At 45.4% G+C, this 27111-nt stretch overlaps 1 protein-coding gene across 1 annotated transcript in view; it reads right to left on the reverse strand.

Annotated features, from left to right (window-relative positions):
• The window catches only part of LOC115370186 (E3 ubiquitin-protein ligase HECW2-like), a 44918-nt gene that overhangs the window by 11965 nt on the left and 5842 nt on the right, over positions 1–27111 (reverse strand). The window contains 20 exon segments of the mRNA XM_030067092.1: positions 1999–2108; positions 2376–2459; positions 2610–2706; positions 3361–3460; positions 3567–3719; positions 4242–4427; positions 4676–4800; positions 5075–5178; positions 5851–5915; positions 5917–6002; positions 6941–7042; positions 9497–9656; positions 9928–10979; positions 11330–11430; positions 12614–12756; positions 13536–13705; positions 13804–13879; positions 15846–15940; positions 16671–16778; positions 20839–22140. Coding sequence (XP_029922952.1) covers positions 1999–2108; positions 2376–2459; positions 2610–2706; positions 3361–3460; positions 3567–3719; positions 4242–4427; positions 4676–4800; positions 5075–5178; positions 5851–5915; positions 5917–6002; positions 6941–7042; positions 9497–9656; positions 9928–10979; positions 11330–11430; positions 12614–12756; positions 13536–13705; positions 13804–13879; positions 15846–15940; positions 16671–16778; positions 20839–21262 — 3541 coding nt within the window. The 5' untranslated portion in view covers positions 21263–22140.

Raw genomic sequence — 27111 nt, forward strand, 5'->3', positions numbered from 1 at the left:
TTTCATTCCAACCGAAAACTCCACCAGGTGATTTCACTGATTAGTTCGTCCTTTCTGCTTGAAGGTGAGGTAATCAGTGAAATCACCTGGTGGAGTTTTCGGTTGAAATGAAAACCTGCAGCCTCTCGGTTCACTATGGCACATGGTTACCAGGCCATCCCGAGTGTGCCATTGCACCCATAATCCATAAGTTCATACACAATGACAACTGCAACTGGGATAGATGGCTAGACCCTCTGTTGTTGGCAGTGCTAGAGGTGCCCCAGGCCTTCACAGAATTTTTTCTCTTTGAACTACTGTTTGGCCGAAAACCACATGGGGCTCTGGACCTGGTTAAGAAAACTGCCCAAGTAAAATTGAAATCCAGGAAATGTTGCCAAATCTCCACACACGTAGGCAATTGTCACGGGAGAATTTGCTCAAGGCCCAGGAGCATCAACAGCACCTGTGCAACAGAGGGACTAGACTAAGACAAGTACTTATATTGCTTCCATCTCCAGCTCAGAGTTGCTCGCTAAGTGGTAAGGGCTCTTTATGGTCACATGGGGAGTGGGGGATGTTGACTGTGAGGTTGCACATCCTGACGGGGGAAGGGAAATATATTTTGCGTCTCATCCTCCTCAAAGCATGGAGAGCGGTGGAGTCTGAGATGTCAAAGTCTACCAATCCTGTCTCACTCCCCTTGTGATGACCATCTCTCACCATCCCAGAAAACAGATGTTGCAGCAGCATTTTGCTGATGTGTTCTCCCCCTGCCAGGATGCACAAACCTCATACAATCCAGTCCTTATTGGTTAACTGAACACAGAATAGTGATTCATAAATAATTGAAAGTTATGCTGGAGATGGGGGTAATAAAAGAGTCTAACAGCACCTGATGTAGCCCCATTGTTCTTGTTAGCAAAAAGGTGAATGATGTCTCACAATTTGATGCCTACCCGATGCCCCAAGAACCACAGGGCAGTGCCACCTGGTACTTGAGAGGGTGAAACAGGCCCCCTGTGGGTAGCTGCTTCTCTACCCACCTAACTTTGCTCTCCCTTTCATCCTGCAGACTGATGCTTCAAACGCTACTACCTCCTAGGACGCCTGTTCACCCTCTGTTGGGACCATGCCCCCCTCTGATGGCTCCACCACATGAAGGATGCCAACACCCAGATCGACCTGGGATTCAGCCTCAATTAACTGTGTATCAATTAGGGTATTGGCTACAATGATACTAAGTTATTACACAGTTAAATATTAGTATCAACAGTAATTAAATTTGATACCAAGTTGCTTAAATACTGCTGAGATTATGTCAGCTGCTTATTATAAGAGTAAGTTAAATATAACTAGTAATGTCACTATTAGTTTTTAGAAATATTTTAGTAATAGTAATACTATTAGTAATTAGTAAAGTAATATTACTTTTTAAATGAGTACAAGTAATGAGTAATACATTACATTGTCAGACTAGTTAGAAATGTAAACAAATCTCAAAGCCTAAAAATGCAAGTCACATTTGTATGGCACTCAAATTTAGCAGTCATACATTGTCAGGCCTAAGGAGAAGAGGCTGCATATGCCACTAAAAGCATGGCATCTTACGTTTGGCACCAAAGAGAAAGTGGCATATGCCACTTCAGCAGCAACATATGCCACTAAAAACATGGCATCTTGTGTTTGGCACCAGAGCGTAAGATGCCATGCAACTAAATGTTACAACTCCTGCTTGTTCTAAAATCTCAAATGATCAGTTGTATAAATAAATACAAATCCAATAAAGTGTTAACACTGCAGTTTGAGTCTGACTTGTTACAAATTACATGAAAATAGTAATAGTGTTACTAGTTCAAATAGAGAACAGCAGCCCTGGAGCTGGTAAGGATTCAGTCTCTATAACCACTAGGCCATCCTGCTGCTCAGGAAGGTTAACTTTATAAAATAAACACTTTAGTCTCCAAATCAGTTTCTAACATGAATTAGGTGTGTGTGTAAGCACTGATTGTCTCTTACCTGGTGAGTTCTGTGGAGAGGAGACAGGGGATCCCCGAGGTGACTGACAGTAGCTGGGGTGCAGTAAGGCATGAGGAGGCACGTAGGACATCACCTCATCTTCAAACAGACTAGAGGGACGAGAGGCAGAAATCAAAAGAACAGCAGAAACATTATTAACTTATAAGTGAGACTCGTTTTCTCCTTGTCCAGTTTAAGAACACATGAGAAAACAAGGAAGAAAGACAAAAAGACAGAGGGAAGGAAACTAGGAATAAAACAAGATGGGGGTTGTGGGTGAAAAAAAGAGAGCAAGAATGGAGGGAAGGAAGAAAGTAAACAATAATTAAAACAAGTGAGGAAGCTAGGAATGAAACAAGGAAGGAAGGTGGTGTCACCTAAGCAGCATGACAAGATCGGCGTCTCCTGACAGCCTGGCCAATCCTGACGCTCCATCTGTGCGGATCAACTGCACCTTCTCCCTGTTGTCATAGCAACAATAAAGTAATTTAAGTGCAGGTAACCCCTGCTATGTATCCCATCATTCTTTGTGTTTTATATGGAAGGCATACATTCTCACAAATGTAATTTACCCTCCTGATTGAGTTGAGTGTTTCTGCATGTGTGCTCACCTGAGTGAGTGGTTCCGGCTGAAGTCGGGCTGTCTCTCCTGCAGGATCTCAAATATATTTGGTTGACGAAGAAACGCCACAATCTTTTCATTGTATGCTAGAGGGAGAAAGCACAAAGTACATGTGTGGCATTGTAAGATAAACATGCTATTATGTTTCTCAGAGAATAACAGCATCTAAAACAACAGTAATTTTGTTTTTGATCAAAAAAGGTCTGCTTTTAAAAGGAAAATTCCACTAAAAAACATTAACACTGTTTAAAAACAAGGATTGGTGACATTGCATTCTTGGTGCCATTTTGCTGTTTCATTTTTAGCCTGGAAATTTCCGCTAGTGGTCATATTTTACAGTGTTCGATATTAATTTAATCTCTTTTAGCCCTCCTAAAAACATTGTTTTTCTCATGTTTTCTTTCCTTGAACTATTTCTTTCCCCTGATATTAGATGAAATGCCCCTTTGAAGTGAACATACATGCCGGCAAGTATTGACAGCATGGAATTGCCTATGTGTTGCAATCTTCAAGTATCAAAGAGCAGATTTTCACATTTTTTAAAAAAAATGAATGGGGTGAACTGGCGTAAGTTAACTACCAAAGCATAGAAACTTTTATTTGTGATGGACAGATGCAATCACATCCCAATGACCAGTCAAAGATCACTTTAAAGACTTGATCGATGCATGCCCTGGTGGATGGAAGTGTGTGTGTGTGTGTGTGTGTGTGCGTGTGCGTGCATTCATTCATGTACTGACCCACTGGCACAAGGTCTTGGCACTGCCCCCTGACTGAACTGAAGGTGCTGGAGGGCCGCGGCAGGACGGGTGGGCCAGCATGACGAGGGTCCTCACCCACCTAGACAGAGCAAGAGGAGGAGGAGGAAGATGAGTGTGAGTATGTGTGTGTGTGTGTGCCTGTCCATGCATGCATGTGTGTGTGTGTGTGTGTGTGTGAACCTTACCAGTCGCCGCGGGCTGACCTCCCCAGCGCTGTGGCTGCGTTGTCGGGTCAGGTGGTGGCGGTGTGCGAGGAGGCTGGCGGGCCGGGAGCTCTGCAGAGGCAGCCGGGGGTCGATGAAGGTGGTGGCACGGCAGTTATGGTCCACAAAGAAAGGCTGTACACACACACACATCCCATGAATATGTGCATTTAAAGCAGAGAACTCATCTTGTGTCTTTGGTGACGTTTTTTTTGTTTGTTTGTCTTCAACTTAACATTCTTTTGGAATAGATGTAGCGGGCGACTGTGTGTTAAGGAGCTGCTTATCCTAAAAGAATTTCACCCGTCTGGGTTTCACTGGGGAGCTTTAGTGTCACATGGTGTTGCTGCTTCAGATCCTTTTGCACCTTGAGAGCAAAATTCTTGGAGAAATGCTGGCATGTGTTAAATTTAAGCCGGTGTAAGATTATTAATACAATAAGACACTTTCACAACTGAGGCAGATGTTGAAATAGGTCCCACTGCAGCCATATCAAAATATGCACGACTTTTCCAACCTCTGAAACCGAATTCAAAATTTAAAATGCTATATTCAGCCGTATCCCAGACCTTTAAAGCCTTTACACATTATAGGTCTTGGGATATACATAATATAATTTGGGAGCCGCAGACTGCCTGATATCCACATCATGCCCACCTTGCCGGTGTGGTCGTGCTTCATCTCCCAGCCCCTGGGCAGCTCCAGCTGTTTGTTGGAGAACATGTTGAGGAAGGCCACCAGGTCTCGGTTGTGCTGGTAGCGCTCAAAGTGATGGGCGTCCCGGCGAACCTTGCTGATCATATGCTTCAGACACGTGTTGGTGGTGAACATGCGGTAGGCACTCTGGGGAAGAGAGGGAAATTCAGCGTGAAATACAGAAGGGAGGGAGGGAGGGAGTTATTTAAAGTGCAGTGCATCCCATTGTCTATTTATGCAGATATAATGCACATTGCCTTGGTGGGCTGTGAGCTGTGTCCTGAGAGAGAGAGCAGGGTGATTTGGGGGAAAGAGGAATGGATGGATGGATGAGTGGACAGTAGAGAAAGAGAATGAGAGACAGAAAAGAAGAGGAGAGCACCAGATGTCCGTACAGGGTTGGAATGCAGCACAGTGAAGAAGTCGGGGCTGGTGAGGAACTTGGCGCTGGGAGACTGAAGCAGCAGAGTGAGACGAGACCTGGAACTGGACTGAGCCACGCTGCCGTCCCTACGCAGCTCTGAAACACACACACACACACACACACACAAAGATTTCAAATATTTCGGGAGACAAAGCCAAAAGAAGTGCTGGGTTCATCTACCAAACGATGTTAGCTTGGAAAAGTAAAAGACAAGGTGGTTGGCATTCATCTGAAACAGTTCTGCAATAACATAAAAAGAGAGTCTATAAAAGTATAAACCAAACAGTCAGCAACTGTTCATTTTCCTCCACAGCACAGTGCATGCTCTACGGACTACAGAGACCAGAATGCATTGCAGTGTGAGGACTACCTGGAATAGAAGGGTGCATGTCAGTCTCATCCGCCGGCAGCTCATTGGCTGGCTGTTCCTCTGGTCTGCTGTCATTGGTTATTGTCCGACGGATACTCTGATACCTAGAAAGGTGTGTGTGTGTGTGTGTGTGTGTGTGTGTGTGTGTGTGTGAGAGAGAGAGAAAGAGAGAGAGAGGTGTGAAATTCACAGCTTCCTGTCTTCAGATAAACAGACATTCATCACATGACAATGTCTGTTTCTTGCTGATATTCTGGAGGCAAAATTACTCTTCACTTCTCACAGAGCATGTTTTCTTGTGCTATTTGATGAAAAATTTCTCTTTTTTTTCTTAGATGTATTCTAAAACCCATTTTTAAACCCATTTCGACTTGATTTTGGTTCCCTTTGATACAATTACAAAGTTCCCAAGAGGGATTTATAGATTCATCAAGCTTCAAACGATTTGCAGTTTGTTCCAAAACTTATCAATTGATAATAAATTCCACCATTGTCATTGTCTATTTCATTTTTTTTCTAGCTGCATTCAATTTGGTCTCATTTCAGGAATCCCAGCCGGTCTAGAGATCATTTCTGAAGTTTCAAAATATTTCTTACACAAAGAAAAAAAGCCTGTGATTTGTCTCGAGGCCTTATTAATGAGGCTTTTGTCCGTCACATGTCACAACTTAGGAATGGAAGATATCTTTCAAGCAGACAAAATAACTTTTATTGGTTGTAGCTTGTGTGATCCAGCATCTCAGTGTGTGTGTGTGTGTGTGTGTGTGTTCCCTGACCTGCGGTTGAGCTGCTCCATCTGCTGTATGGAGTTGGACCTCTGCAGGGTCTGTGGTGCCGGGGGGGGCGGTGGGCCGCTGCCAGGTTGTGGTTCTGTTCACGTGATCCACATAGAAGATCCGGCCGTGGCTGTCAATACGAGCCTCCCAGTCTGACTCACACACACACAGACAGAAGAACACACACATGCGCAAACAAAATCACATCATCAGGGTTTTTTTTTTTCTCCCATAAACAGAGGCGAGGCCGTGCTGGGCAGGAAAAATGCAAAGCTCCTGCACCTCTGAACAGATGCACAGCTGATTTTCTGCATCTGTTAGCTCTTCGGTGATGGTGAGAAATCCAACAGAGGTATTAACAGGCTGGAAATGATGAATACCCACTGCAAAATATGAATATTTCATCACTTACAGCAGCTACAAAGGCTTTCGATACTAGCAGGCTTTGTTAATGGTTGAGAGCGATCCAAAATACACGTCATGTTTTGCTGCTGGTTTTTAGTGGTAAGAGAAGGTCTGTTTATTTTGATTGTCCCGGCGCGAACCCAACCAAAAGGCGGGACGCTAAAATGAGTGTTTAGTTAAGCTGCAAAGACAATGACGGGACAGCGAAGGCACAAAAACAACGCTTAGTTTAGTTGCACCAACAATCCAAAAATACGATGTTTTCTGATCGTCTGGCTCTACATTCTGCTGTTCCCAGGCCTTTCATGTTTACACATCAACGCTGTCACCATCCCAAAATTTCCACTCAGGCCTGGCATGGTGGCAGCAGGAGAGCTCGTGCTTCATCTTGAGTCCCGTTGAGAATGATTTCGTGGTCAAACGTTACATAAGTTTTAATAGCTATTTACACTCAGGATGTAGTGAATAGCACAAAACACTGAGCTCCAAGAAAGGCTTTCATTTCCAAAGAAACTCGAGTTTAAATCCTGTTCTTTAAAAAAGATTCCCACCTCCCTTTGCATGCTCACTGCATTTGTTAGAGAAGTAAACAAAAGTAATCAGCTGTAGTAGGTTACATTACTTTGATGAGGTGCTTTAAATAGTTGTTACTTATTGCATTTTGAACAGGGTAACACACACTCACTGGGTGGGAGCGGCTCGTCCACTCTCTGGTAGCGACTGATGTCATGGCGGACGGACGGCAGGGAGCGAACAGACTGGTGACCGTTGACCTGGGCGGTGGCACCTGCGCGCACACACACACATACACACACACACACAATGAATGAAACGAATACTGTCTTCAAAAAAACTGACATTTGTCATCATTTTACATTTAGAAAAAAAAGCAGAAATGTCTCCCCAAGATTCACCTGTATCCGCCCGTTTCCCCCGGCTCGTTTCCAGGAAGCTTTGCTGATTTTACAACATGCCGAGCTTTTGCCCCTGGCGACTATTTTCCTGTGGAGCTTAACTCCCCCGGCATCACTAAAGCCCCAAAACCTCATAATCTGCCAAGCACAAGGTCAGCACCCGCAGCTCAATTCATCTCCTATTCCCCTCACCTCAGTCACAGCGGTGCCATCTACTATTACCTAATACCTTCCAAAAGGTTAAATAAGCAGAACTGTTCACTCTGTAATCCCTCAGCTCTTCTGGTTGCTTTTTCCAACCTTTTCTGCTCCACGGTTTGTGTAACGCGCTGGTCTTTTATTAATAATCCCTGATAGTCAAGCCTCTGCCCTGGAGAGATGCCAGCTGAAATTTTGCATGGTTCTGATGCTCTTACACAAGATTCAGAGCGCAGCATGGGCAAAACTATTGTTGATTTAATTCATATGCTTTAATATTAACAGACATGATCCTCACTTCATTCATAGGCAACTGGGTTAGAAAAATGCCAGTGGAAAAATACAAAACTCTTGTTATAGGAGGGTGAGTGGACCGTGTAGTCAAAGGCTTTTGAGTTAGACGTGTCCTCAGTTTATTTGCCGCCTACTTCCCAGCCTCACTCTGAGTTCGTGTAAGATGAGTACATGAGAGCGTAGCCTGAGGGACAGGGCAAGTGGCCTTGTGACGGCAAAGTCATCAGTTCAGTGCAAGTGGAAAATCTGACTGTGAAAACACCGAATGAGTAACACCCCTGACTCTCTGAGTAACTCGTATTAAGGTTCCTCTGAGCAAAGCACTGAACTGCTTCACTGCCAAAAAACAAAACAAAACAAAAAAAAAAACATTTAGTCTCATATTCAGTCTAATTTTTTGGTTTAACAAGGTGAAAAAAAATCTGCCAGTCGTTTCAAATGCACTTTCAGTAGGTTCTTTTCTGGGAACAAGTACAAATCTGTTGAAACAAGGCAGAATAATGCAGATCAGCCCACCAGGATCAAGACACTGACATTTGATTCAAGAAAATTCTGGAAACAAGCCGATTAGCGTTAGAAACAAGTGGGTTTTTCTCATCCCACTGGCAGTTTTTTCAGTTTTTTACTTTGGACTTGAACACTGAATGTGACCAGCTGACGTGTTGAGATGGAGACTTCACTGCAAAAACTCAAAATCTTACCAATATTTGTCTTATTTCAAGTCAAAATGTCTTATTTCTAGTAAAAATATCTCATTACACTTAAAATAAGACATGAAATAACTTTTTAGACAATTTTCAATTGTTTCAGGCTAATTTCCTCTGGCAAATTTTGCCAAAGAAACAAGCAAATTTTCACTTGAAACAAATGAAAATTGTCTAAAAAGTTATTTCTTAGGTGATCATGTCTTATTTTACGTGTAATGAGATATTTTGACTAGAAATAAGACATTTTGACTTGAAATAAGAAATATTCTTGGTAAGACTTTGAGTTTTTGCAGTGTTGCGGTGGAGCTGCTCTGTGGACGGTGCAGCGGTGTGGTTTTACTCAGTCTGATGATAATGAAGGCCTCTTTTCCATCTCTGTTCGCTGTGCTGAGTGCATCCTCATAATGAAAACGCATCATATTCCAATCTCTCATATATTCCAACATCCCATCCAGCCTGCGCCTCACCTGTCTCTCTCCCCACTGCCGTCCCGCTCTGGTGAGCTGGCTCTCTGGCCCCGGCCACTTCCTGGTTCTGGGCTACACCTCCAGAGGCCTGCATGGAGCGCCTCCTCCTCCACACCTCCCCTCCCTCCTCCTCCTCCTCCTCCTCCTCCTCCTCCTGCCGCTCACCCTGCTCCACCTCCCCATCCCCTCCGCTGGCTGTCGCTCCTGTAATTAACAGTGCTTTATGAGCTTTTTGCCACCACGGAACAGAGACAAGACAAAAACAACAGAGTGGAGCTGCGCCCGGTGGATTAAAAACAGCAAGCAGGCCCTGATGTCCCAAAGAAACCTATGCAAATGTTTCCTGTGGTTTGTCATGTTCTGTGACAGTGCACCATGTGTTTCTGCATCGCTTGGGCTTGTCCCAGGGTCAGAAAACAGCATCAAATTACAGAAAATAACACAATGGAGCTGTAGGATTTCCTCACACAGTGCACTATTAAACTGGCTGGGTGCACTGAAAAATGATCTATAATAATTTATCATGTCTTAAATTTTTTTATTATTATTATTCAACAAAATTCTGACATCTGGTGAAACTGCGTGGGTGTTACATTTTGGAGAAGTTCACGCTTTATCTTGACAAATAGACACAAACATGCACGTCAGGTTTGCCACTGACCAGCTTCAGCGACACTGCCCCCGGTAGCCCCGCCCCCCTCGTCAGCCACGCTGCTCGTGGTGGGAGCGGCTGCCGCTATTGGTCCGTTTGCTTCGCTGCTCGATGACTCCACCCCTTCCTCCTCAGCCTTAGGGGCCACTTCATGTTTCATCTCCACTTCCTGAGGAGAGAAGAAATAAATTGGGTTTTATTTCTGTTAATCCTAAGTTTAATTAAGTCACAGCCATTATGATCCCTAAAAACTGTCTAAATTCATGATCATCATCATCAACAAATATTTGTAATGATACAGTCCTGGTGATGCATGTTTGGGCTTGTGAAAGCACAAAGCTCAGCACTTCAAGAGGACAATACAATACTCATACTAAAAAGACAGCAACATGTTATATTAGTAGATTTAGCTTCGAGTCATCTGAAGCAGAGCTGCTCACCTGAATGGGGGACAGCAGAGCACCACAAAGCGAGAAGCTGCTGGGTACTTCCTGGTTTGGAGCGGGCGTATTGCTCTGGTCCTGGCAGGTACACCCCCCCTCAGTCTCCAGTGGCGTCCCCTGCTCCGCGGAAGAAGCCCCTGCAGACGCCTCAGCCCCTCCGTCTGCCTCAGCCCCTGCTGCCTGGGCGGAGCAGGAGGCAGGGATCGTTTCTGCCTCGGCTGCAGCTCCAGAGACACACAACGCCTCGGCCGATGCCCCGGCTGCATCCCCAGCTCCAGCTGCGGTCTCAGCCACGGCTGATGATGCTCCAGCCTCCGTACCGACTCCGGCACCAGCCCCTGTCCCACCGACCGCCCCGTCTGCAGGCCCAGCTCCAGGCTCAGCCCCTGTCCCAGCAGCAGCTGCGGTCCCTGCTCCAGGCCCAGCACTGGCTGCTGCTCCCGCCTCTGCTGCAGCTCCTGTCCTGTTTGCAGCTTCAGGCTCCTGCTCTGGGCCTCCTTTTGATCCGTCACTTCCTTGTCCGGACGCAGAAGCAGCTGAGCTCCCCGCGGCCGCCTGCGTGCTGTTTGCCAGCTCTGCTGCGGTCTGCTGTGGCTTTGCCTCCTGCGCTTGGTCCCTGTGCTGCCCTGCCGTCTCCTCATCCTCATCAGAGTCTATGTGCAGCATGGCGTTGAGCCGCGTGTCCGTCGGGAAGCTGGACCTGAGTTTTGGCGAAGGCCCCGGCGGCAGCCGGTCTCCGGGGCTTCTAGCGGCCTCGATGGCGTCCAGGTAGTCGTTCAGCGACACCTGCCGGTGGGTGTGGCCGCCCAAAGCCACAGCACCCAGATCATCGTCTCCCGTCTGCCCGGGCTCCCGCCACACGCTGTCATCGCCATAGTAACAAGCACCATTGACCAACAGGGAGCCTTCGTCGGAGCCAGTGGGGGAGGGTCCTCGTGTGACGCGAGAGGATGAAGAGGGGTGAGGGAGGTCTTCATCGTCAGAGGGACTACCAGGGTCTCCGTTCACATTGCTACCCAAGATGGTGCCCACGGCGTCTGGAGAGGCTTCTGGAGGAGAGAGGAGAGGGAGAAGGGGAGGACAGGGAGGGAGGAGGAGGAAAGATGGACAGGGAGAAAAGAAAAATGGAGAGCAAAAAGGCAGAGCCCAAGGTGAAATAGTCTGACCAGCCAGCAAAAAATAACCCTGAGGTATTCATTTTAGAAAGATATGAAGTGTAAAAAAAAAAACACAACCATCAGATATAACCAGCAAATGTTTGGCATTTTTACATTATAAATGATTCAAATATATAACCGGTTATTAAATTTACAGTCAAGTTCAGTTAATGTTCCCTGGACTGACTCATCAATTAATCATTTAAGCATCAGCACACACACACACACACACACACACACACCTTCATGTCCAGTGGAGGTGATGTCCACTCTGAACAGCAGCTGCCCGCTGACGTGGTCTGTCGGCAGACGACGACACAGGCTGTAGCTGACCGGCTGGTCACTGTCCATACACACACACACACACACATCATTTAGTATATGTCCACATCAACAAACAGTTCAGGACTTGAATACTAAAAGCTGCATTACATTACAATAACATAAACAAATACACACACAGTCTATATTTTGGGGAAAACATCATATAGACACAATGAGGCACACACACACACACACACACATATATAGACAGTAAACATACACATATGCGCTCACACACCTACATATATAATCAACATAATCCTCAATGGTGTGCTCCCAGTTGTTGATCAATACCAAATCAATGCTGGAACAATGAGCTGATTGGTGAGTATTGATCAGTATTGACTCATCTATGCTGAGTTACTGCGGTTAAACTGTGAAGGTCAAACGTCTGTCATCACTGTTTCTGAGTCTGAAATCCTCTCAGCACATACGCGACACCACAAGCAAGTAGGAGGCACTATTTATAGCAGCTATTGGTCGTTAGGCTGAAAACTATGGCAAGAAGAAAAAGACGAGGAGAGGACTTCAAAAACCAAACAAAAGCAGACATCATCAGACGTCAGAGCAAGATGCCTCGACACGATCCGAGGATTCAAAAGTGGCAAGAAGATCTGAGATGCTGATTCTGTTCAGTTTGGGGCTTTTTAAGAGCAGGATGGCAAAAAAAGTCCACTTCAAGGCTTCAGTTTCTTGCTCAAAGACACTTAAACAGGACAAATGCTGTTGGACATGCTGGCTGCTGCACAGGACTGAACCTGTGACACTTTGGCTCTCAGACTCTCAGACAACAAGACCAGCCTGGGACCTGGATTATGGGCTGTAAAATCCTGCAGATGGGAAGCGAACCCCCGACCTGCACAGGCCGGTTTATTTATATAATCGGCCACTCTTTGAGCCATGAAGCTTAACTAAATTACACTTCATTTGGAGACAGAGGTGAAAACAAACCGGTGCTTCATTTCTTTTTGGGGAAGAATCACAATGTTTAACTATAACCCTCTTCCCAGGAACTGGATAAAATGAGGCAACAGTGCAAAAAGCTGAAGAAAGTGAACTGTTCATTTTTCCAAACAAATTGATCTAAGTCTAAAATCAATCCTTCAATCTGCTCGTGTGTTTTTGTGCCATATTTTGCTTATTTATGACAAAAACACTACATGCCGCAGTCAAAAAGTGTGAATGGAGGGATTTGCACTCACTCGGCTGTCGGCCCCTCCAGAAGCCGCTGCACGGGGATGATCAGCTGACCCAGAAAACGCTTGATGATTGGCCGGCTCTTGGCGAATTTATCCTTCACCTCAATCTCCAACACGTCGGTCATCAGAGCTACGAAGGTGTACTTCTGCAGGACGGACAGAGAGAGAGAGAGAGAGAGAGAGAGATGGGTGAAGAAGAAAAGAGAGAGGAAAGGCAGAAATAAACATTATATTACTTGCATTTCCAGTTGGCTTTTTTTTTATTTCTCTTCTTTTATCGCATTTTGTTTGTCTTAAAAGGACATCTTAGAAACATGCATGCTACTAAAACCACATGCACCAGAGCTATGCAATGGATTTTTCTCCATATATTCATATGTATCTGTAAATACTGTACAACCAAGATTCACTGTCCTTTGTTTCACACTCGAGGTATCACTGAATGTAAATCATATGTTAATACCTCCAATTTAATTTCAATCAAAATGCAACTCATTTAAAAAACACAACCAAAGCCTAATAACCTTGATGCCTTAAACAACAGTTTATCCAAAAATACACATCAATAATCCACAGCCCCGGGGTGAGAAAAGGTTTCATGTTTCACTGGGAACTATTTCCTGCCAAAAAAAGAACTGGTAAACTGTATCCATCCACCCGTAAGGAGTACAAATTTGGGGCTAGATAGAGTTTGCCAGTGTTCTTTGGCAGGAAATAGTTCCTCGCTGAACTCTGAATTATGCCGAGTATCCGTGTCATTGTTTTTGGAGAGACTGCGGCAGACTGGAAACTCTGCCAGATCACACAGAAACGGAGAACCGGAGGAACAGAAGAGCTGCTTTGTCAAATTTAGACAATTCATGACTTTTTGGATGCCCTAGAGAGTGTGTGTGTGTGTGTGTGTGTGTGTGTGTGTATTGCTCACCTCCCCGTGCCACACAGGGTTGGTGGTGTTGGCTATGATGGAGGAGCGCCTCTCCTGGCCGTGGTGTGTGAATTTGGGCAGGCCGCTCCTCTTCCCCGGCTGGATGGACATCTTCAGGTAGGGGTCCGGGTTGAAGAACATCCCCTTCTTCAGGCCCACCGCCCGGATGTCTAGTACACAAAACACACATTCAGGTATGTGCATGTGTGTGTGTGGATTTTTTTACTATTCCAAAAACGTACACCACAATTCAAATCTCTCCTCTCACCTGATAGGGTGAAGCTGACAAGTTTGCGACAGTGCTCGGCCCCCGATTGGTCCTCTGTTTGGCCCTCGCCGCCCACCTGACCGGGAAGCAACCAATGGGAGAGCGGCATGAGCGATGGCGACACACACGGCCCCCATTCCAATTTAATCCGTGGAATGAAACGACTCCAACCCCGGAGAAACGTTTTGATGTTCCCTCATATTTTGTTTCATCAGAGAGGGAGATGAAGCATGAAAGGTAAAAAGAGAGAGAGAGAGAGAGAGAGAGAGAGAGCTAGAGGGAGAGGGGAAGACAGAGAGAACTTCACAGAGACGAGTGGGCCGGGAAGAGATACGTCCTCACATGACATCGCCGCTTAAATCAAAGCTGCACGTCACAAACAGGGACAGAGGAGAGGAGGAAGACAGGATCATGAAAAAAGAGAGAGAGAAACAAACAGGGAGACTGACAGAGATGGGATGAGAGCGATGAAAAATAAAGTTTCAGGGTTTCAAGGTGAACTTTACAGCGCAGAGAAAGGATACACAAACAATTCCTGACGCGCAAATAAATCAAGCACTTGAGGTTTTCAAGTTAGGAGACGAGAGGGGAAAAAAAGGACATGGCTGATTCAATAAAAGCACAGTAAAAAAAAATCATCATGGTTTCATCTAAAAGGGGACATTTTCCTGAGGCAGAAAGGACCCAAGTGTGCCTTTTTTAGAATCTATAACTGCCTGCGGTGCTTATTCTTTTCCACTTGTCCAACAACCTGAACATTTTTGCTATTTCCTCATGAGGCACAACACAACTCCTGAATTTGCTTCGTATTGGAGATCATCAGCAATCAAGTCTGCAATAGTTGGGCCAAGAATGAACTCATTATCATGTATCAGACTCATAAAGCAAGGGCCAAATCATCCACTTAATTATATGTAGGCTAAATTATACAGTGTATGAAGACTGAGGTCTATCAGATTCACTGTCATTCTCTCTATGTCTTATTAGGTCAAAAAACAAAATCAATCAATCAAATTTTATTTGTATAGCACCTTTCAAACAAATGCATGATATTCAAGGTGCTTTACATCTTGACTGACAAATAAGGATAAAATAAGAAGTGAAAGGACAAGGAGACCGATGAACACTCATAAAATATGGTTAATTAAAAAGAAAAAAAAAGACAATACTACCAACCGATATCAACCGATATCAGCCTTAAAAAAAAAAAAAAGCAAAATCAGTTTTGGTATAAAACTGTAAAATTAGCAACAGAGTAAAAGCAGTAACCAGTACGTGGAAACCTCACCAAATCACACAACACGCTCTGATTGGACAGACAGCATTGGGGCACGCGGGAAAATGTAATTTTTGTGCATTTTGGATGAACTGCTCCTTTAAGACACTGCTGTGGGTGTGAGATTGAGGGCGGCTGAGTGACAGCAGGTGACACATCAGTCGCTTGGAGTCATGTTGCCTAGACGCAGGCCGCCTCCATCCTCCACTCCGCTCGCTTCCTTCTATTGACTGTGGATGCCGCACGCCCAGTCCACAATATCTCACCTAATAAACCCCGGCTGCACCATCGATCCCATCAACACCGGGCTAATGGGGCGGCCTGCCCTGCCTGCTCTCATGCCCATGAAGCGAGAGATGAGCTGAATTCGATTGAGGTGAATCGTAATGGAGAGAGAGAGAAAGAGAGAGAGACAGAGAGGAAAAGAGGAAAGAGAGCGGTACGCATGCTAAGAGGCTTTCAATCTCACGCCGCATCTCCCCTCGACGCCACCTGTCGCCAATCGGACTCGGACGTGTGCACATACGTGTTTATTTCTTGCGCTGGTGGGAGAGCGAGGATCTGCATCTGATAATCTGGGTAGATCACCGGCCGCTGGCAGCCAATCAAGTGGAGGGATTAGGAATGGGACGGTTTTAAATGAGAAAATGCAACAAAGGAAGCAGAAAGGGAGAGGAAAGAGGAGACAAGGAAAAAAGAGGCTGCTCAGAGGACAGATCACACACACACACACACACACACACACACACACACACACGGTACATACTGGTACTCCGGGGTTCTTGACAGTGATGCAGGGTGTCGTTGCTCTTAACGCTCCACTTACACCATGGTAGTACTTAAAGCAGATCTTTGTCTCCGCTGTGGACACACACACACACACATAAACGCTCTGAGTTTCAGAAGATCAGCTACCAAATAATCCCTCACTTAGTTTGCCTCATAAAGAAAAAAAAACAAAAACTAAAGCAGGTAGGTAATCTGAGCAGTGACGAAAACAGCGCCACCTACAGAGACTCGGACTGAAAACGACGCCACAGCCCCGCCCCACCATTTGACTGACAGGTGATCTGTGGGAGGCGCAGTGAGGAAACACCACACCGCTGTGCAATCAGCTTCCCAGATGTTGCCAAATTGTAAACCTGCAGACAGTAGCTGCTAGGCTTGCCTGCCAAAAAGTGAGTAAATGAATCACTCACTTTTTGGCCGACTTAACTGTTCTGAACTTACTAACCTAGAGTAAAAAAAAAAAATAAAAAAAAATCAATTCTATTTTGAGAAAAGTATTTATTATGTGTTCTCTAACTTCATTCCAGTATGATGTATAATATGAATTTCATTGTATATGTCGATGTTTACCCTCCTCTGCTTCACTACCTTAACATGATACCTGTTATAAACTTATACTAGACCTTACACACATAATATATAATACATACTTGAATAGACAATACATATTAGCTTTACTCATAATACTCATATGTATAACTATATGAAAAACAGAGGAATAAGAAAAATTCATAGAGACAAAAGACTATTGAGGGACGGGACACACACACACACACACACACACACACTGAAGTCCACTCACGCTCCATGAAGTAGGGTCCCGGCTCCAGCCTCCAGACGATCTGTCCCCTCTGGGTGCCGTTCACTCCTCGGTTCTTGGAGTCCCACACGTTGGCCACACACGTCTCATCTGGGAAACACACACACACAGGCAAAAACCACAAATTACACACCCACAATTTTAAGCCATTTGCACCACACACACTGAGGTCCATCCCATGAGTTTCCAAGTTGGGCGACAGAAGTTTGCCGTTAACAATTAATCCCACGCTGGGCAAGACGTAAAAAATAATTAACATGCAGCAAGGTGACACGGAGATAAAGGCGAGCACATGAGACCAAGGTTACGCGCCGCATTTCACAGAATAATAAATGTGTTTGAGCCCCTGACAGCTTGGCATATTTTTACCCGTCAAAGTGCCAAACACCAAAGGTTAAAAATACTCAAACTTTTAGCGCCGCCGTTTGCAACAATAAGCCACAGCAAAGCGCTTCCCTGGAGCCTTCATTTGGCGTGACCATGTGAGGGGAAAAAAAAAACAAAAAAAAAACAGCGCTGTGAGATTTCCTCGCTTTTTCATCAACTTCCATTAGTGGACCCAAAGCACTCCCACGACCTAAAATGACCTAAATCGCCCCTGCTGCCGTCGTATTTATAGGTGTTTCATGGAAGCGGCCTAACGGGCTGAATCAATGTAAAGCAGCTGCCGGCCACCGTTATGCCTGCACAAACTTTGCGGCAACGACCGAATACCAAGAGCCTGATAATTAATGGTTTAATTTTAGGATGCTAAGTGCGCTATTTTGAACTCCAGCGTGGAAACATCTTCCAGTTATAACAAAGAAGCCCTTATCCTGATAATGAGAACCCTAGATACACACAGAAACTATTTGGATGGATAAACTGCTCTGGGGATAAGTGTGAAATTCATTTTGGGGGGCTATTTTAAGTGAACTGTTTCTTTAAAAAGGTAGATGAATATGACATCCTGTGTATGGTTCTTTCATGCACCAACCTGTCACGTCCTTTTCTTTATGCACCTGTCCTGAATGCAGCATCATATTGGGAATGCACCGAATATAATTTTGGATACTGTGGCATGTACAGCCTGCATTTCATCCTATTTACTACAGAGTTTGAAAATGTAGTCCCATTTTGCACGGTGAAATATTAAGAAATACTGCAATATTGTGATGATACTGTAGGGAAGACTGTTGGTGCTTTCATATTTACATAGAAAAATTCTTAGTAATGCCAATATACTGGCTAAGCAGGTAGAGGCCAATAACAGAAGTTCAGAAAAGTGGATCCCTCACTGTAACACAGCCTTTCAAACCATGAAAAGACAAGCTTATGCCATATCAGCGTGTTATGGTAGCCAGAATCCCAGATGGTATTTGGTCTCATATCACCATATCAATATAAGCCTGCATCTAACTTTGCACTTTGTATTTCTGATCACTGTGAGGGTTTTGGCGTGGCTTTGCACCACAGGGATTGGGAGTTGGTTGCACTGACACATCACCCTGGGGGCCACCAGCTCCCCGTCTGAAAACACACACAAGAGTGAAAGGAGGGAAACTCTGTGCCACACACACATCTGCCCTCTGCTCATAAACTACACTCCTGTCTGTACCTGCCAGGCCGTCACACATTATTTCTGCGTCCCGTTCAAGGGGTGACAAATGGCTCGTGTCCGACCGGATCAATGCTGATGTCCATCAAACTGAGTTTCCCACACACATACACACATTCAAACAATGTCACACCCACACACACACACGTGGGCACATAGTTAGTATGTCTCCTCTGTCACAGCAGGTCACCATCAATAATCCCTGGGCCTTTGTGGGTGACAGCTAATAAGTATTCCTCATACACTTTTGTGCCAACACACACATATAGACAGCTGTTTGACCTGATAACCCTGCAGCCATCCAGGCATCATAAACTATAGTCTGACACACACACAAACACACAACCATACCCTCATGCTCTCTTTCTTTCTTTCTCTCTCCTACACACACACACACACACACACACACACACACACACACACACAGGTCAACAGCAGGGTGAGGCTATGGAGCTCCAGTGGCTCCAGGGCAGCATGGCTGCCAGCCAGGCTGGAAACAGTGCTTGTCCCTGGGGGGAAAAGCCCCAGAAATTCCCCTGCCTGGGTCAATACCGCCAAAGAGCTGCAGAGTGGCTGGGAGGACGGAGATGCAGAGATCGCTTTTCACCGGCTTCCTCTGCCTATCCTTTCCCCTCCCTCTCCCCCTAGAGGTGGACAAAGAGTGTCCACAGACACTCCCTCTCTTTGGCACACGGAAAATCGGCCTCTGGTGGTTTGAGATGACCTCAGCCTCTGTGAGCTGTGTGTATTTCACTTGCCGCTGAAAGCTGCTATTTCTCACCTTGGCCCGAGAACCGCAGGATGTCACCGTAAAACCTCCCGGCAGCTCAGCTGTGTTATTTATGTCAGCGGCCACACACCAGCCATTTGTTAGACAGAGGCTGTTATCAGAGACAAGCCTTTTCATTTACATTTTAAACTGAGCCAACATATCATAATGAACACTGACAGCACCAACTGCTGCTAAAATGTCAAGTGCGGCTAAATTGTTGGCACAGGGGGACAATTTTGGATATATCACAGTGCTGGGCTATAACCAGCAGTGTATCTCTGTTGCCCAGGGCTCTATGTTCCCTTGTTGCTTTTTTTTGATATGCCATTTTCAAACACCATTTCAGATATAATTTACTGAACTCCTATGATCAGATTATGCATTTTTAATGTAATGGAGGTATTATTCTTTTTATGCTGAGGAAGATAAGCTTTAGAAAACACGTTCCAGTATCAAGAAATTATGTTGAGGAAAATATGATCGGGCCTGGGAACATAGGGCATGGATAAATAAGGTGGACCCCCTATAATCTGAAAATTCATGGTAAGTTTAATAGTAACACTACCATGCCATGCTGCTAGATAGTTACATGCATACAAACGTTCAAAACCTCAACGGCCTGAGTTTCAGCGAGCAATCTGTGAAATAATAAAGATCTGATTTGCATTTATATGACGTGCATTTATGTGCACAGCGGCCGGAACGTGTCGGCCTGGATTTGCAGCTGTACGTTCACGTGTGGTAATAGAGCCTTGTCAGCGGGCCGCTGTTATGACGGGCAGCTTGTAGCTCACAGCAGCAGCCACTGTCACTCATAAACACAGCAGTGTAGCGGCCGCGAGAGAGACATGCGGGCAAAGTTGCTCTTAAATGCTACTGATGCTGAGTCAGCGCTGTTTTCCATCAGGGTACTCCCTCTCTCTCTCTCTCTCTCTCTCACACACACACACACACAATCCATTAGCCAGTTAATGCAGCGTGAGCGGGGCTGAGGTAATGCTCTAACCTTGCAGAGGAGGCGAGTTACAAGTTGCAGCCTCTCTGCCATCATATCACTGTCCTGCCACGATTTTTATTACACGCCCCGAGACAGACAGACAGACAGACAGACAGACAGACAGACAGGAGGACAGAGAGACAAGCAGACGGCGTAGAGACAAGTTTGAGTGAAATCCCAAGACAGACATAAGGCGGATGGACAAACTACGGGGCTGTACGGCAAGCAGCTTTAGCCAAAAATAACACTAAGTTCACAATCATTCCCTTAGCAGCTATGAACCAAATAAACTGACAAAGATAAAAACTAATTTTATTTTTATTTTATTTACTAGGCCTATTTATTTATTTTTAGTATAGTTTTCAGTTTTTTTCCCCACGCCTAGTTTTTGTTATTTTGTTGGTTTTGGTTAAGGATAATAACCTTGGTTCTCATGAGTTCATTCAAGGATGAAAACAAAAATATGAAGAGAACAGTCTCTACAATTTGTAGCTGTATGACAGTTCATTATGATTTTTTTTTTTTTTTTTTTTTTTTGTAAATGCACCAGTCATGTTCAGGTTGTACAAAAATGTGTGTTTAAATATTATACCTCTTTTCAAAGAATTAAGAAATCCTCATTCACCTCTTCACTAGACAATCTATTTTTTGAAAGGTGTGTTAAGGTTAATTCAATTATGGAAATTATGGAAATAATCTGATATGGTCAGGTTGTTTCCAACTTTCGGTTACCTTGACACTTTAAACTGTTTTATCGTTAGTGCTTGAGTTTGCATTTGCTCACCGATGTGGTACAGGCCAATCCAGTCGGTGGCGTCCACTTCCTCCTTGATGTCCCAGGAGATGACCAGGTGGGCGTGGCCGAGCGTCAGCTGGTCCGTGGACGCCGTGAGCGACGAGCGGCTCTCCGACGTCACCAGGTCCGTGTCGCTGTTGGCCCGCTGGAGCCCCACTCCCGGTGCTTCCGATGGGACCGCCGACGCCGCAGCAGAAGAGGAGGAGGAGGATACGGAGGTGGAAGCCCCGCCTCCGCTCTGCACTGATAGGCTGCGGAGGTTCTCGGGGCCCAGCGTGTACGGCCGGGCGTGCGGGTTGCGCCGGCGCACCGCCAGCAGGTGCTCCCGGGCGCTGCCATTGGCTGACGAGGAGGAGGAAGGCGAGGAGGAGGTGGAGGCGGAGGAGGAGGAGGCGGTGGCGGCGGTCGCCATGGTAGCCGCCGACGCTGACGCGGAGGAGGGAGGGGATGAGAGAGGAGGAGGGGAAGAGGAGAGCTGGTGGTGGTGATGGTGATGGTGTGGGTGAGGATGGGGATGGGGATGGGGATGGTGGTGGTGGTGATGATGATGGTGCGGGGAGGAGGCGGAGGGGGAGGGGGAGGAAGGCTGGGGGCGGGGGCGGGGGGGGAGGACAGCCGTTGCGAGAGAGGGGCGAATGGTGGAGGCGAGGGTGGCGGGAGAGAGAGAGAAAAAAAAAAAAGACAAGGGAGGGGGGAGGAAGCAAGGAAAGGACGAAGGAGGGAGTCCTCTTCAGCAAGCGGTGACGTTTACAACATGAAGCGAGCGGGACGACGGGCGAGAGGGGCGGGGCCGGGGAGGGGCGGAGCTACCGAGGGACAGGGAGGGGTGGCGGGACGTCCCGGGAGAAACCTCCTTCAAAAAGCCGGAAGGGTTGATGGAAGAAGAGGCGCTGGCTGGGTTTGCTTGCTGGTTGGTTCCTCGGCCCTGCTGGCATCGCCTTGAGCAAGGCACTGGGAGTTGAACCGACGCTCCTTTATCGCCTCGGCCTGTCTCCGTCTCCCTGATCAGTCATTTAAAGTTCAGATGAAGGACAGAAAACGTGGACCCGTCACCCCGCGACACCGGCGCATTCTCACACACGGGCTCTAGTCGCCTCGCTCGGGTGCGTGAAGAAAGAAGGGAGGAGCGAGGGAGGGAGAGACGGAAGGAGGGAGAGACACCGAGGGGAGGAGGGATGGAGGGTGATCCTGTAATAATCCTCCTGCTCTCCTGTCCGTGGGGAGGAGGGGACGATGAGAGGGCGATCCTTCGATCCAGAGGGAGGAGAGGGGCGGAAGGAGGTTGGACACCTACAGGAGAGAGAGAGAGAGAGAGAGAGAGAGGGAGAGAGGGGAGGGTGAGAAGAGGGAGGACGGTCAATATCTCACGGTGACAGTGCCCGTCATGTGACCGACCGACATCTGGAGGAATGAAAGTCGACACTGAGGCCGGCTGCAGGAGGAGGCAGAGTCAGGATGAACGATACTTTGTTTTCATACTTTCTTTCGATTTCACTCAAGTGGCCAACTTTTCGCAGACAAAACGTTTCCCTCTGAAAGCCTCAGCCACACAGAGCCAGGATCGATAGCCGGCATTTCCTTCTAGAGCCAAATAATACAGTAAAAAAAAAAAAAAAAATGGCAAAAAATGTAAGCACCACAACACTTTTTTTTATAATGCCGTTTTCTCACATATTTTACTTTCAACAAAAAAGGAATCTTTTTCCCCAAATGATCAAACGTGTGCAGAATATACAAATAAATTGATGGCAACAATGGAAACATAGCTATTATGTCTATATATGTGTGTGTGTGTGTGTGTGTGTGTGTGTGTGTGTTAAAGTAGTACTGAGAAATTGATTGATCACTCAGTGCCACATGAATACAGAGAACGTATTGATCACATCTCCCATTTCCTTTTGTCTATATTTCTCAAACACACACACACACACACATATGCACAGCCTCGTTCTCGTTCTGTCACACACACATATGTTGGTTGCCATGGTGAGCAGTGATTATGCCAAACCTTGTCTCAGCGTCTGCGCCAGTCACATCAAAACTAATGATCAGCCTCTCTTGTTCTCTTGTTTCCACATCTGGTCTATCTTTATACGCCACTCCCTCATTCTCTTCCTCTCTCTCTCTCTCTCTCTCTCACACACACTCCCTCCATCCTCCTTGGCTTTACAAGACTGAAGGAAAACACACACACACACATACGCAGGCACCGTCCCCCTGAGGCTGCTAAATTAGCTGTGCAGTACCCTTCTGGTGAGAGAGGTAGAGAAACACAGGAAGGGAGGCATGGGAGAGAGAGAGAGGGGGAGAGAGAGAGAGAGAGAGAGAGGCATTGAAACAAGGGCAGGGGGAGTGTGTGTGGGAGAGAGACACAAATAAACGAATAAATGAGGAGATAAAGAGGAGAGTAGGAGGTTGTGCGAGAGAATGTGGGAGATCGATCGTAGCAACACACACACACACACAGAGAGAGAGAGAGAGAGAGAGAGAGAGAGAGAGAGAGAGAGAGAGAGGATGAATCACCTGACGCCTACACACTATTCGAGGGGCGCTTCACTCTTTCCCGCCGGTCCGTCCTGTCTCGGACACCAGCGACCGGCTGCACGGTGACTCAACTTTTTTCCAGCCTTTAAATAGAAAATATGGGTCACTTTATTTGGGAATGGCTTTATTTTCTCCCGCAGGACAAGAAGCAATTTAATGGACGGAACCTGCAACTCAGTGATACGGACAAAATCAGAGCACGACGTCTTTGACTGAATACCTCAATACTGACATTATGACAGCGTGGTCGGGATGCTTAAGATATTTACACACAAGAGATTACAGTCAACAGTCTGACAGTCTAATTGAGAAAAGTGCATCTCTTTACTGTAACGCAGCCTCTACAACACCTAGAATGTCACATGATAGAGTCTCATATCAAGATACTGATGCAATATCAATATATGGTCCAGTCCCAGCTGCTGCCTTTGGATCTGGGGCCGGATTCTCCAAAGGTTCTTAAGATTAAATTTCTTCTTAAGTGCCACTTTTTTTCTTAAGTTTGGGTTTAAGAAGAATATTTTGTTTGTGAATTCGAAAATATCTTAAGAATCCAAACAAAAGACCTTAAGAATGTTCTCAACTTTATTCTTAAGATTTTTCTTAAGAATAAATGGGATTCTTGAAAGAAATTATCTTACTATTTTTCTTAAATAGTATCGTAACTTTAAGACAGGTAAAGGTCGTCTTAAGTCACCACATGCTGTGTGAAGGTAAGCTATTTTTCCAAACATCTTTGATTCATTTAGAGCCAAATTTGATTATATAACATAGATTAATGTAGTAGGCTAATACCTTAATAATTTTACATTGGGGAATAGCACTTGAGAACATTCTTATGAACTTCTAATTTTTTTCCTCTTACGAAACATCTTAAGATTATTAGTAAGAACTTTTTGGAGAGTCTGGCCCCTGGTCTTGGATTTGACTTAGACTAGATTTAATTGGTCGGGAAAGCTACCAGTTTTGCTACCATGTGCCTGCCCATTTGTTTTTGTAGCACTTTTCTTAAAGCCTCAGCAGATCTCTCTATTGTTGAGTTAACTTCAGGTGCACACAACCACCTTTTGCTATTGCAACGGTGCTGCAACGTCTCATAACCAGGCCTTACATCAATACTTGGATGCTAAACCGGGATTGATTTTTTGTTCATATCGATGGCCGAGAGGTCGTAATTGTCCCACCTCACACCAGTAACACGACCACATGAGCTGATCTTCTGTCATTTTTTTTGTGGCCAGATTTTACAGAGCATAAACTGATTACTTGTGCATAAAAAAAAAGGAGTCTGAGTGGTCGTTTATCATGGTGATCACCGTGCCAGTAGCTTTGAAATTCAGCTGCAGTGCTGACTCACAGCAGACGGAGTGACATTTCCATGCCTCGCTGTATAGATCTGATGCGTTACAGATAAATAAGCTTTCACCAGGCTGCAGACGATCCTGTGAATCCAACTAAAGTGATGATGCGATGTGAACGATACCACAATAAAACACTCAGTAAACCGGGCTTACACACACACACACACCCACCCACACAGTCACACCAATACGCCCACACATCTGGACTGATAGTTTTATAAATAGCTCGGGGGAAGAGGCCAGCGCTGAGCATGGGGCTGCTGGCCGAGTTGAGAGGCACTTGTGCCAAAATGGCACAGGCACACACACTCACACACACAAAAACAAATATACACCCACAGAAAATTACACATTCTGGATGCCTGGAAGCTTGGCACTCACAAATTAAAAGCACTCTCACACCTAGTCTTGTCTCTCTCCTTCGCACGAAAACAACTGAGAACCTGCAGCGTGCTCCACCCGGAGTGGCCCGCTCTCACTGAAATTAAACAACAATGTCGCCTTTTGTCTTTATAATGCTGATTGGAAATGCGCGTGCACACACACACGCGCGTGCACGTGAACACAAGCTCTCAGGAGGTGAGTGTCCTTGATCCAGCAGCCAGATTAAAACAGAGAATGGGGGATTTACTACTGACAGAATGCCTCTGCTAATCCCCTGCATTACCACACGGCTTCAATCTGCAGCTGGAGCCCTGGCTCTCGCTCTCTCTCTCTCGCTCTCTCTCTCGCTCTCTCTTTGCAGCCATGTTTCCATCCAGCTACCCTGAAAATTTTAACTTCTGAATGGATGCTCAAATAAATAAATAAGTTATCCTCAGCAAATAAACAGGCCTCCTGAATGCAGAAAGTCTCCATGTGAGGAAACACATCCAGCAGGAAAGCCAGCAGCTACTATTTGGCTTCCTCAAGCTGTCGAAGTCGCACTTGACGGGAGCTGTGAAGCTTTGCTCGCTTCGCTTTCAACCAGCTGGGTCCTCGATCTGGCAGCCATTCAAAAACTTTTCACAGTTTTTGAACATTTTCCTCTGCTTACGTTCAAACGCTCGCAGGATGAAAACATTTCCTAACTTGTCTTAAGGGGAAACAGCGTTTTATTCTGTATAATCTACAAACTACAACATCACTGCGTTACATTTGACGGGAGAAAGTTTTGTTTATTCCGTGCACGCCTACAAATTAAATTACATGCTTACTCCTTTTGGTGAGACGTGAGTCAAGTCATGCACCACCTGTAATGCTTTGAAGTTGCATGGCTGCCTTCATTACATTAACTATGCACGGTGCAGATGGCTGGTCGCTGAATTTAGAGTGTTTTACAACTCTTAACATGTCGTGCACACAATTCAAAACGGCACTAGATCCCATTCTTTATGTCAAAATACACCACCAGCAATCAACACGCAAGTAAACATGTGCAAGCTTACCAAAGCTATGTGGCATGATTTTCTTTGGCTTTACATTTTGCAAAATTCATGTACTTCCCTCTCACTGCCACCTGGGGCCGCTAATGTGCAACACTGCCACCTTTAACGCAGCTTTTAAACCTATTTATTCTTCAAGGATTCTTTCAATGTTGGTGAAGGTAATTTTCCAGATTGGCATCGCAAAATGTTGTTTTTATGTTTTACTTTTAGATTAGGTTATATATATATTTCAGATATCCCGCATTTAAATAATAAATACTTTAAATACTAATTCTGACAAACAGCCTGGTGAAACAGACTAAAGTAGCTTGCTGTTATCAATAGTTCCAACTATTTTGTAAAAGAAATAGTGGAATAATAATGTCAGCTTGTTCCAGATGGATAATTAAAACCTATTTTTCTGGTGGACAAACTTGAAGTAACCATGGAGGATGTTAATTACTGGCGAAAATTTCTCCATAAGATGGGACGTCCGCCTCACTTGATGCACATTTAACTTTTCATTTACAACTTAAAGGTGTTACTATTTTATGCTGACACTTTTGTCCTATTAAGGTTCCTCGATGGATTCGGTAGGCAACATTTCTTTGTTTGGCATGACGTTTGGACTTGATATTTTAAACTACAAGCAACATCATAAATGGAACTGAATGGCATCTAGAGAACAGCGGTGTCATTTTAACTGATTGTGCGATAACAACAACGCAAACATCTGCATCGGTTTCAGAGAAAGCAGCCAATCTGGAATATGAGGAATTCTTTCATATCATTGTTTTAAGTGACAAAAACCTCATCTCTCCACCTCTCCCATCACTGCTCAGCCTCTGACCCTCTCCTCCCTCCGTCTCACATGCATTCAGCAACATGACCTTTGACCCTGCGGCAGCCTCCATCACAGGGTTCGACGAGAGCAAAGGCCAAACGGGACA

Source organism: Myripristis murdjan, chromosome 2 (genome assembly GCF_902150065.1).
Source record: "Myripristis murdjan chromosome 2, fMyrMur1.1, whole genome shotgun sequence".
Taxonomy (NCBI): Eukaryota; Metazoa; Chordata; class Actinopteri; order Holocentriformes; family Holocentridae; genus Myripristis; species Myripristis murdjan.